This window comes from Wallemia ichthyophaga, assembly GCF_000400465.1.
Source record: "Wallemia ichthyophaga EXF-994 unplaced genomic scaffold scaffold19, whole genome shotgun sequence".
NCBI lineage: Eukaryota > Fungi > Basidiomycota > Wallemiomycetes > Wallemiales > Wallemiaceae > Wallemia > Wallemia ichthyophaga.
In genome coordinates, this window is record NW_008806292.1 from 197,295 (window position 1) to 208,443 (window position 11,149).

At 46.5% G+C, this 11,149-nt stretch overlaps 6 protein-coding genes across 6 annotated transcripts; 5 read left to right on the top strand and 1 right to left on the bottom strand.

Annotated features, from left to right (window-relative positions):
• Nucleotides 1-55: 55 nt before the first annotated feature.
• J056_001954 (Serum paraoxonase/lactonase 3) lies at nt 56-1,443 on the top strand (the record flags this gene model as incomplete). The annotated part of the gene is made up of 3 exons (XM_009271582.1): nt 56-624; nt 675-1,001; nt 1,089-1,443. The coding sequence occupies 3 exons, from the start codon at nt 56-58 to the stop codon at nt 1,441-1,443; spliced, it is 1,251 nt and encodes a 416-aa protein (XP_009269857.1).
• Nucleotides 1,444-1,818: 375 nt separating this feature from the next.
• Nucleotides 1,819-3,119, top strand: J056_001955 (Homeobox protein PKNOX1; the record flags this gene model as incomplete). Its single annotated transcript, XM_009271583.1, has 2 exons — nt 1,819-1,893; nt 1,944-3,119. The coding sequence occupies 2 exons, from the start codon at nt 1,819-1,821 to the stop codon at nt 3,117-3,119; spliced, it is 1,251 nt and encodes a 416-aa protein (XP_009269858.1).
• Nucleotides 3,120-3,387: 268 nt separating this feature from the next.
• On the top strand, nt 3,388-6,489 carry J056_001956 (putative phosphoglucomutase; the record flags this gene model as incomplete). The annotated part of the gene is made up of 6 exons (XM_009271584.1): nt 3,388-3,663; nt 3,712-3,917; nt 3,976-4,017; nt 4,068-4,622; nt 4,770-4,841; nt 4,887-6,489. 6 exons carry the CDS (start codon nt 3,388-3,390, stop codon nt 6,487-6,489), a joined length of 2,754 nt encoding a protein of 917 aa, XP_009269859.1.
• A 39-nt stretch (nt 6,490-6,528) lies between these two features.
• Nucleotides 6,529-6,871, bottom strand: J056_001957 (uncharacterized protein; the record flags this gene model as incomplete). Its single annotated transcript, XM_009271585.1, has 2 exons — nt 6,529-6,776; nt 6,820-6,871. The coding sequence occupies 2 exons, from the start codon at nt 6,869-6,871 to the stop codon at nt 6,529-6,531; spliced, it is 300 nt and encodes a 99-aa protein (XP_009269860.1).
• Nucleotides 6,872-6,941: 70 nt separating this feature from the next.
• J056_001958 (uncharacterized protein) lies at nt 6,942-7,480 on the top strand (the record flags this gene model as incomplete). The annotated part of the gene is made up of 3 exons (XM_009271586.1): nt 6,942-6,976; nt 7,020-7,064; nt 7,108-7,480. 3 exons carry the CDS (start codon nt 6,942-6,944, stop codon nt 7,478-7,480), a joined length of 453 nt encoding a protein of 150 aa, XP_009269861.1.
• Nucleotides 7,481-7,725: 245 nt separating this feature from the next.
• Nucleotides 7,726-9,414, top strand: J056_001959 (Putative nicotinamide N-methyltransferase; the record flags this gene model as incomplete). Its single annotated transcript, XM_009271587.1, has 4 exons — nt 7,726-7,757; nt 7,805-8,381; nt 8,568-8,615; nt 8,671-9,414. 4 exons carry the CDS (start codon nt 7,726-7,728, stop codon nt 9,412-9,414), a joined length of 1,401 nt encoding a protein of 466 aa, XP_009269862.1.
• Between the last annotated feature and the right edge of the window lie 1,735 nt (nt 9,415-11,149).

Sequence of the window (11,149 nt, forward strand, 5' to 3'; positions counted from 1 at the left end):
GTATTTTGTAAGCCCGCACGTTGAATAAATAATATTCTTTAACAGATACCGCGAGATGCTCAAGAACGTAATTCTCATCGTGCTCGCGACGGTGCTCCTGCCACAGCTAATAACATATTCATCTCAATTTTTCTCCATATTCGTCAAGCCCCAGCTGCCATATCTCTATGCGCGCTATGGGGGTGAGGATGTCAGTGGGGGATGTCAGATAGTGCGAGCGGTGGGACTGCAGCACTGCGAGGATGTAGCAACCATCAGGCAAGTACAAGACGAGCACACGGGGTATTCGCCGATGCTGGCAGGATGTGATGATAGATTCGCGTACAACACGGTGCTGGGGGTGTTTGACGATATAGTCACACCCGGCACACTGCAACTGGTAGCCCCGTACAAGGACCTCGATGGGCGAGTGGATGTGACAGTGATGCCGATAACGATTGACGACGACGCCGATTTCGATTTGCACCCGCTAGGTATTGGCGTCAGTCCGGTGAACAGTGCGCGCGTCTTTGTCGTTAACCACGCCCTGGAAGAATCGCGCGTGGAGGTGCTTGACGTAGACTACGACCTTGCGCGCGCACACCGCGTGGCGAGCATCGCCCACCCTCTCATTAGTACGCCCAAGTGAGTGAGACAGCAGACGGCACGGTGCACTCACCACTCACGCACCTCAGCTCCATCGCAGCGATCGACGATACCTCGTTCTACGTCTCCAACGATCACCGCTTCGGGCTGCGAGGCAGGACTGTTGCGGGCAAGGTGGTCAATATGCTCGAAACATTCCTGCGCTTGCCGCTCGGAGAGGTGAATTTGGTGCGGTTCGCAGAGGGTGACGGTACAGTGGACGTGCAGCGTGCAGCTAAGCACATTGCATACGCGAATGGAGTTGTAGCGTTCGACGATAAGTTGGCAGTAGGGTCTACGACGACGAACCAGGTGCTGCTCTACAGACGTGACATACAGACCGACGCGCTCGAGTACCTCCGATCGATACACCTCCCGTGAGTAGACGAGCAGATGAGTAGAGGATGACGTCGGCGTCTTCTCAGTTACGCGCGCAACACCGGCTAACGTGCATGGTACTGCAGCTTCCATGTAGATAATCTCAGTTACGATAAGGAAGGTGGAGTGGTGCTGGCAAGTGGCCATCCTCACTACCCGACGCTGGCAAGATATGTACGCAGCAAGGGAAAGACGGAGGATCCAATGAGCTGGGTAGTGGCTATAGAGGTCGACAAGGAACAGGAGGAAATGGAAGAAACACGCGGGGAAGGGGAAGTTGCGCAAAGGAGATTACTCAAAGGGAATAAGAAGGATTCAATACACTCGGTAATACAAAGTGATGGGCAATTCGCCAGCTCGGTCACGACGCTAGAGAGGAATGGGGATGCATTAGTCGGTGGAGGGCTATACATGAATGGATTGCTAACGTGTAGAATATAAAATAAAAATAATTAAAAAAATAATTTACATGCCACAGTTGCCCGCGATTAAATTAAGATGAGATCATCGGTAGTAATTTTAAACCGCTCGCCAAATTAAGGTTGTGGAGAGGCGCAGAGAGGAGGAAGGGGAGACGGGGAAATAACAGAGTGAAATGGCTGAATTTAGAATAATGCCAAATACCATATCAAATACGATATCAATGACCATGCATACCTTCCACCGGGCAAGGATGTTCGAATTAAAAATTGATGACAGCGATACGCCGGTACATTCCAGGCACAGAAAGTGAAATTGATAAAAGCTGGGAGCGGAATGTCTTCTTGAGAGTCGACAGCGAGAAAACACACAACACACAAACCACACAGACACGCAATGGAGTCATTCAACTTTAACGCACCACTGTCTCCATCGACCACGCCTTCCCATTCGCCTCTTCATTCCATTGGTGTGAGTTAACTGGCTGGCAGGCGCGAATGTACATTCTTACACCTGCGCAGCTCCCAAACTACACATTCCCGCCTTCCCCCGACTCGAGCCAGCCTTCGGTGAAGCGATTGCGTCTGGATGGCGCAGAGAGCAATCTGCATGACTATTCAATGGGCTATTTGGATTCCTCGCCCATGAGTCTAGCGGGTCCGGTTACGCAGGACAATTCCCCCGTTCAAGCTATCAACATGAAGAAGAGGAAGGTGGTTGATGAGGGTAGTGTCGGTGTCAACGCTGGCGTCAACGCTCTCGGGCTCGATTACAACAACAAGGAGAATGACATTGACTACGGCTTCAGCTCGTATTTCTACCCGAATCACGACAGCACGGCGAGTCTTAACTTTGCGTATCCTAATTGGTGGATGCCTACGACAACGGCAACTACACCATTGCCCACGCAAGCCACTACACCACGCGCATACAACAACAGCTGGTATCTCCTCAACGACGCGGAGGAGGTGGGTGATTTGAGTGAGGCGGACAGGAGGTCCTCAACATCATCGTCCTTCTCGGCAAGCTCTACTTCATCGTACGCTGAGTCGCCCAACGTGCTCACGTCACCCGTGTCAGAAGTACACGACCCGTTCTTGAAAGCGATGCAGCAGTCACCAATAAGCATCCCAGAGTCGAACACGATGAGCGTCGGTCTGCGTCATAGTCAAAGTCAAAGTCAGTGTGTTGCAAAAGCATCTTCACCAACCAAGTCAGACCAGCCAAGGAAAAGAGGGAAACTGCCGAAACAGGTTACTGAGACACTGAGGAAGTGGTTAATGGAACACGCTGGATATCCTTATCCAACGGAGGATGAGAAGAAAATGTTATGCTCAGTGACGGGATTGACACTGACACAAACATCTAACTGGTTCATTAACGCTAGGAGGAGAATACTTGTGCCTGCACCCATGTCAGGAGGACATTCTCGCAAGAAGAGCGCAAGTGCATCAAATGCAACATATTCAGCACAGCAATTGCATGCAGATGCTAAGACACAGGAAGATTTGGGAGCGGGAGCGGGAGCAGACGCAGGAGCAGCAGCAGCAGCAGCAGAAACCACAGCACAAGCAACAGCACACGCATTAGCACAAAGAAATCAGGCATCACAACACACGCCAGAATCACCTCCACCTCTGCACTCAGACTACCATCAAATGTATAATCAACAGTATCAGAAGCTGACGCAGGCGTAGCTTTACACGTACACGCAAAAAGCAAGAAGCAAAAAGCACAAAAAATAGCATTGGATCAATAAAATTTCAACTCGGATCAAGCAAAAGAAAAAGACATTGGATACACGGATATAATAATCAATCAATCAATCAATCAAGAAAACTTTCAAAAGAAGACAAGGCATAATAGAAAGACAGATATTTTATTCAACACTTGTTTTAACTTAGTCAACTGTAATACACTAACACTCTTTTTAAACTGTAATTTAACTAGTAATGAAGCCTTCTTATGCCATTCATCGGAGAGTTGCCTGGGTTGTGGTGGGATGAAGAGAGGAGCAAGTACTATCCATTGTCGATGAAGAATAAGAGTACTAGCACTACAACGAAAACGATTGCTTCAACGAATACCCCAATCACACCAAATCACAACATCCACATTCACCGCCCACTCCACCTCCGCTACACAGACATACTTGATTTAAAAAACAATCAGACAACCAAGCTACTGCGTACTGCTACTGCACGAAAGTACCACCACTTTTACCCGATTCGCGCAATTGCTGTGAGTTAAGCGACTTGGCCGATCACGCACATCTTATCGTAAAATCAGCAATTGGGCAATGGCAAGGTAGTAGTGGCCACTTCGCAGATGAATTCACAGGTGCAGTTAGTGGATCTTGAGAGTGATCAGCGCAGGTTTATACTTGAGTCGAGTCCAGGTTGTGTGGTGGGTGTGGTGGGAGGTGGAGGTGCTGTAGCTGTTGCCGGTGGAGAATTCCGCGGTGGAATTGGAGAATCGCAATCACATCGAGTTGGGTAAGTGGGAGTGCCTGTACACTCACACACACTCACACAATCTCTACAACCCCAATAGCATTATCAAAGTCGCTTCTAACGTAACTAATCTGTTCGAGACGTACGTTTGTTGGTGTAAGACACACTCACTCACACTGAAAACACCCACAGCAACTTTGATGCACAGTCACTCGTACATATAGCTAGCATTCCCAATCCAGACTACATGGACTGCGCTTGGGATGGCCAGCGGTATTTGCTCGCAGTTGGGAAGACGTTGAATAGGATTGACAGGAGTACTCAGCGTGCACAGAGGATCAGGTACAAATCAGATGTCATCTCCGTCGCTGCACTCTCACCGAATGAGACTATCTGTGGCTTACGCAACGGGGAATTGCACTTGCATGACTGGCGGGGGCGTGCTGAGCCAGCAAGGCCGGTGCACGTATTCAGCAAATCAGTAAACCGACTCTGGAGGCTAGGTGAAGGGAGTGTGTTCATTATATCTACAATGTTCAGCCAACTGTTTCTGTACGATATTCGGAGAAAGATGTTTATGTCGTCACTCCGCGGAAATAAAAACGGAAACGTGGTGAAGCTGCCATTCACAGTGGTGGGTGGTGCTAGTGATGCCCACCTATGCATTGTAGGTGAAGATGCAGTGCTGCGAACATGGTCGCTGCGAACGTCCGAACTCAGAGGTGCTCGAGCGTGCAGGAATACGACGTGTATGAATGGTAGTGAGAGTAGAATTATTATATGTAGATACAAATTCCTTGAATGTCTTTCTATTTAATATTCTTTTTTCCGCGTAAAATATAAAATTATAAAATTCAGACACACCAACACGCTCCCTCTTACACCAACATCGAGCATGTCCGTTGAATCTGTCCAAACAAAAGCATTTCAAGATCAGAAGCCAGGTACTTCTGGTCTGAGAAAGCGGTGAGTAGCTTCTACTAACACGTCTCACCACCTCACACGTTTCAGCGTTAAAGTGTTCCAGCAAGACCACTACACTGAAAACTTTGTATGGGCCACGCTGCAAGCCATGAAAGCGCCATCCGCCAAAGGCTCTACTCTCGTTCTCGGCGGTGATGGCCGCTACTACGGCATTGAGTGTGCACAGAAAGTACTCAAGCTGTGTGCAGCTGCTGGCGTTAACAAGGTCATCGTTGGCCAGAATGCTATCCTCTCCACCCCTGCTGCCTCCAACTTGATCAGAAAGTATAAGGCTGACGGCGGTATTCTCATGACGGCATCACACAACCCAGGTGGTCCAGATAACGACTTTGGTATCAAGTTCAACGTCGCAAATGGCGGTCCTGCTCCAGAATCTGTCACCAATGACATATTCAACATCACAAAGACCATGTCCACTTACTCAATCGCTCAATTGCCTGACCTCGATTTGAGCAAGATTGGCAGCTACAAACACGGTAACTTGCAAGTTGACGTCGTTGACTCTGTATCTGACTACGTTGAATTACTCAAGAGCATTTTCGACTTTGCTCTCATCAAGAAATTCCTTAATGAGAATCCTTCCTTCAAATTCCTCTTTGATGGCTTGTCTGGCGTTACTGGCAGCTACGGTCAGGCTCTTTTCCTCGGTGAACTCGGCCTCTCCAAGGATAGCGTGCAAAATGCAACCCCACTACCAGACTTTGGCGGTCTCCACCCAGATCCTAACCTCACCTACGCGCACGATCTCGTTGAGCGCGTTGAGAAGGATCAAGTCACTTTCGGTGCTGCCTCTGACGGTGACGGTGACAGAAACATGATTATCGGTAAGGGTGTTTTCGTCACTCCTTCAGATTCTGTTGCAATCATCGCCGACTGGGCACACGTCATTCCATACTTCAAAGGTGGTTTGAAGGGGTTAGCGAGATCGATGCCAACTTCTGGTGCCATTGATAGAGTCGCTAAGGCTAAGGGTGTTGAAGGATTCGAAGTCCCAACTGGCTGGAAATTCTTCGGTAACCTCATGGACGCTGACAGACTGTCCATCTGCGGTGAGGAGTCATTTGGTACGGGTTCCGACCACATTAGAGAGAAGGATGGCCTTTGGGCGATTGTAGCATGGCTCAACATCATCGCTGCTGCCAACGAATCACACAAGGGCTGGAACATTAAGGATATCCTCCAAGCTCACTATACCAAGTACGGTCGTAACTTCTTCTCAAGATATGATTACGAGGAGGTTGACTCGAATGGTGCGGGTAAGATGATTGATCATTTGCAAAACTCGTTCGCATCCATCCAAGGTGCTCAATTGAAGGCGACAACATCAGACACTAGATTCACCGTTAAAGAAACAGGTAATTTCTCCTACACTGACCCAATCGACGGCTCAGTATCCAAGAACCAAGGTCTTTACGTTGTCTTTAGCGATGGATCAAGAATCGTCGTTAGATTGTCTGGCACTGGATCGGCTGGAGCGACTATCAGACTGTATGTGGAGAAGTACTCGACGGAGAAGGGTGAATATCAGCAAGATGCGCAAGTTGGGTTGAAGCCACTTATCGAGGTTGCTTTGCAATTGTCTAAGTTGCAAGAGTTCACTGGAAGAGAGAAGCCTACTGTTATAACCTGAGACATTACAAAATAACACAATATACACATCACAAACTAACTACACATGCATACGTTGTTCAGTATTCTTTATTTTCTCTTCAAGCCTGTTGAGTTGATTGTCGAGGAAGAAATGCTCTTGTTTGAGTGATTTCAGTTGGGAATGGTAGGATTGCTGGAATTGCTTGGATTGCATGTGGTTGTGAAGATCTTGAGTGTTTTGTATGGGTTCTCTCTGTGTGGTTTGCGCTATATCTGGATGTACATCCTGCTGCCGTTCGCGGAGGTATACGCCTAAAACAAGGCTAGCTGTGGAGAGTGAGAGGTGGAGTAAAAGACACGCCCCACTCACCCGGAATAACAAACGCAGATGACGCTAATATTTGTTTCTTAGTCAGCGGCATTACTTTGTATTACGTCGTGGCTGTTGATATTCAACCATCGACATCATCGTCATCATCGACATCGACCAGAATGTCATACGAAGAACCACCGCTGCCAATTGGATGGTGAGAGTGGATTGTTTGTTGTGCTTAGGCTGACATTCCCCAGGATCAAAGAATACGATAGAAACCAGCAAGCATTCTTCTACGTGGAGTGGGTGGTGGGCTAATAGACGATGTATTCTTACACTCAACAGCACTCATCAAACCCCTGCGCACGTCACTTGGGATGATCCACGCCAAAATCCACTCTACACTAACCTGATCCCATCACAGCAGCAGACACAGCCAACACACCCATTCACTAAGGCGGACGCACCACCAACAAAGCAGCAAGTAATTGATCAGCGCAATGTCACTAATAACTGGTTTGAGGATTTGGCTCGCGGTGGAAAAGCACCTACTCCACAACCCACCTCAAACTCAAACTCAAACTCTATCAAGGATCTCGCTTTCGGTGGCCTCGGCCTCGTCGCTCTCTCTGGCGTCGCGCTCAAGAATACCGCAGTTAAGGACACCCACCCCTCTCACTACCTCACTGCCGGTTGGGGTTCTGGTCTGTCTAATTGAAACGGCTTGTCGGATTTTGTGTGCTTCTAAATAGCCTACATTCCATGTACTATTCATTTATTCATCTATTTCGAATCTCCCTTATTTCCTCTAATCCTTCATATGACGTCATTTTGTGATTTCTCGTACTAGAGGCTTAATTGTATTCGACTTCTACTTGCAGATCGCCTGTTATTCTTTTGCAACTCTCACAAACCCGCCAATGCCATTCACTCCGACCTCTTCCACACTCATCCATTAGCCCAATGTCAATAGGCGTTCGCAAGGCTGTCAAGGAGTAAGAATGTTTATATTTACGCGAAATTTCATCTTATTCGAGCACAGTGACTCTGAAAATGATGCAATGATACCCCACCGTATGCATGCAGATGGTATTGTCGACATGGCTATCGTCGCCCCAGAATCAGCAGCTGGCAAAAAGAGTGGAAGCGATGAAAGTGATGAAAATGATATGAATGACGATTTCGTGTTGATGCCACCACCAACCACGACAGACGATAGCTTGGTATTCCCACCCACCGTCGAAGCCAGAGTGGCACAACTTGAACGAGACGTGGAATTGCTTAAGAGTAGCCAGCAGCATATCGCACCCAACCTCACAACCCTCAATAGCGAGCTGGATAACATCAAAACTGCGATAACTCTACTCAGGAGAGACGTGAGCAATTGTGCGGAACAGCGCACGCGCACGCTCGAGAAAGAATTGCTTGATCCAACCAAAGCTGAATTATCCTTGCTCAAAGAGAAAATACGCTGGTTGGAAGATAGCAAAGCTGCTGCGATAAAGCCTGATGATGCAATTGACCGGCACATTCCCAGGCCAGTTCCAAAATCAACACCAGCCTCGGGAAAAGGCGGTAGCAGATTCTCTCTTAATGACGCTGTCATGATCGGTTTCCTTGTCGGGATGATCTTTCTCGGCTCAAAGCTGAACAGCATGCTATAAGGTGCTATCAAGTGGTGAGAATTGAAATGCTCTGCTATGCTATATTATGTTCAACTAGACACTACTAGACGCTGCCTGTTGTAATTTTATTTGGATCGATTTCTTGTACTCCTCTCTGCTCGTTTCGACTCATACCAAAAGATGCTATTGGATGACTTTAGGATTTCTCAACACTCAAAGCTAGTTCCTGTGCGTGTCGCGTGTGGTAAATTTATTATCTACGCACACTCACAAACATCAGTAGTCTTCCATCGGAGAACCAGGCGTCGAATTCGATTACCCGATATCTGATGAGCTCAGTATAAAGATAACTATACCACGACCTGAGCATGAGAAGATATTTGCGCATCGACAGTGGAAAGGTGGTTTACACACAGCGGATCGCTTGCTGAACGGTGAAATCAGCATAGACAACAAGGTAGTATTAGAGGTCGGTGCAGGTACTGGCTTATCAGGGATAGTAGCAGGATGTATACATCGACCTGCATCCTTTGTCCTAGTCACTGACTACGACGATCCAAATCTTATATCCAATCTACGCAAAAATGTACAAGATAACAACAAAAACGGTGTTTGCAAAGTACTGCCTCATTGCTGGGGGAAGGATGTCGATGACTTGAGGTCGCTGAGCAAGACAAAAGATGGATTTGATGTCATACTCGCAGCTGATGTTATCTGGGACTCCTTTTCTCATGCGAGTCTAATAGAAACTCTGCTACAGTCCTTGAAAAAGAGCGATTCATCGAGAGTCGTTCTCGTTGCTGGCTACCACACAGGCAGACACGTCGTACAGGCCTTCCTCCGCAGAGCGAGATCAAAAGGATTAGTCCCAGACGACAATGAGATTATGGAGTTTGCGAGAGGATCATTTAGCAAATCCTACACAGATTTGGACTTTGACTTGTTGGACGGGCTGGAAGATATCGACACACACCGAGAAGAGAGGCAAAAGACAACAATCGAATGTAGGCTGAAGTTGGCGGGTTAGCTACTGAGGAAGTGTATGTTATTTCAAATACATTTATCCTACACTTACTCTACATTCACCATCTCTCGAGCTGTTCTTTTCTCCAATCGATTGCTAATCGCAGGCGCAGATCAGGTATTAAGAGGAAGCATTGTGTCTAGATAATCTTAGTCATCATTTCGCCCCAATACTTGATTAGCAGCGTGCTATCTTTGGTGATATCAGCGGTGTTGCTGAGATGAACGATACTAAAGGCATAGACAAACTGTTGCTCATGCGAGTAATGTGCGGTAAGTAGGGTTTGATTTCATTTATTGAGACTATGATGCATCCATCATCATTTTACCACTCAACCATCAACAAATTAATATCTGTTGAACATGTCAAACATCTCACCCAGTGCAGATCAGAATTCAAAATGATATCAGCACCCATCCGAATTCCAAATAAAATAATCCCAGCAACGATGATCTCACTCAGCGTTTAGCTGATGCAGAGTATCGACTCTGCCAGTTTGGTTTCAGTACTGATAAAGTCAGCGAAAACGAGTTTGACCTTTATCTCAAGTCGCCAGATACTTCTCGTGCGTGCAGCAATGGTAATACATTTATAAAGACCTCTCGCATAAAAGCTAAACAAAAGGTATCATTTGATGATGACACACCCCAATCATTCGCAAATCGTTTCAAAGCTCTAGAAAGCAGAATGTAGCAGCTAGAGTTAAAGTTTAACAGACTCTCAAGTGAACATCTCGATGACGGATTCTTATGCAATAATGATCGCAGATCTTATCGACAGGCGGAATAGACTTACTGAGCGTGATTCGAACAACAGAAAAGCCTCAGGAGTATCCGCTTAGCAAAACCAAAGTTCGAATACACCAAGAAGCTTTCAATTAAATTAAATTTGAGGATTCAAATGTCTACGTAACTGATCTTTATATAAAATCATGGTCAAAAAATCTAACCGATAATCATATTGTTGGTGTTGATAAGCCTAAGAAACAGATCATGACTCTAGAGATTAATTCAAGAAATCAATCTCATTCCCACGTCCGCGAAGCTATTTTGAGACAAGCTAACGGCGCCTTTACGAAAGATGTGGTCAGAATTTGCAAAGAGATAAAGGTAGGTCATATCAGAGGAATGTTCTTCGACGCGCAGGGCTACTAATAATACTGATTGTTTCTTGTTTTGACTTCTTACTGTACTTGCTTTGTCTTGACTTGTTATCTTTGTATATGCTAGTTTAAATTGTGCTCAAATTGCTCGCTGGAATAAAAGTGTTGCTTTTTGAATGCATCTCATTGTATCGCTTTATGTTGTCGTTGCGCTTTGCCAACGTTCGACTTAGCGAAGCCGGTATCAATGCAATAGTCCCAAGTTACAATCTAGATTCACTCCATCCCTCCACCATCTCCCCAGCCGAAGTCGTACCTCTGACACAAAAATTTATTTTGAAGATCAACAAACACCGCAGCCCTGTCAACATTAAGGACACCATGTGATTATAGCTGTCTGCTTGATTATAGAGTGTACAGCTACCGAGAAATCACATTGCGTTGCGTCACCCTCAAAGCAAGAGGAGCATGCAGATGAGGCTGCAATTCCTTACCTACGCTTACTTTGATGCTCAAAAGCCTCTTTACTGGCTAGCCGAGGAATAAAAAATTTAAAATCATCTCATAAATTTGAACTACTTTTTCAATCCTGGCTTCTTCAGAAACCTTCATTCTAAAATGGGTAAAGTGCGTGGT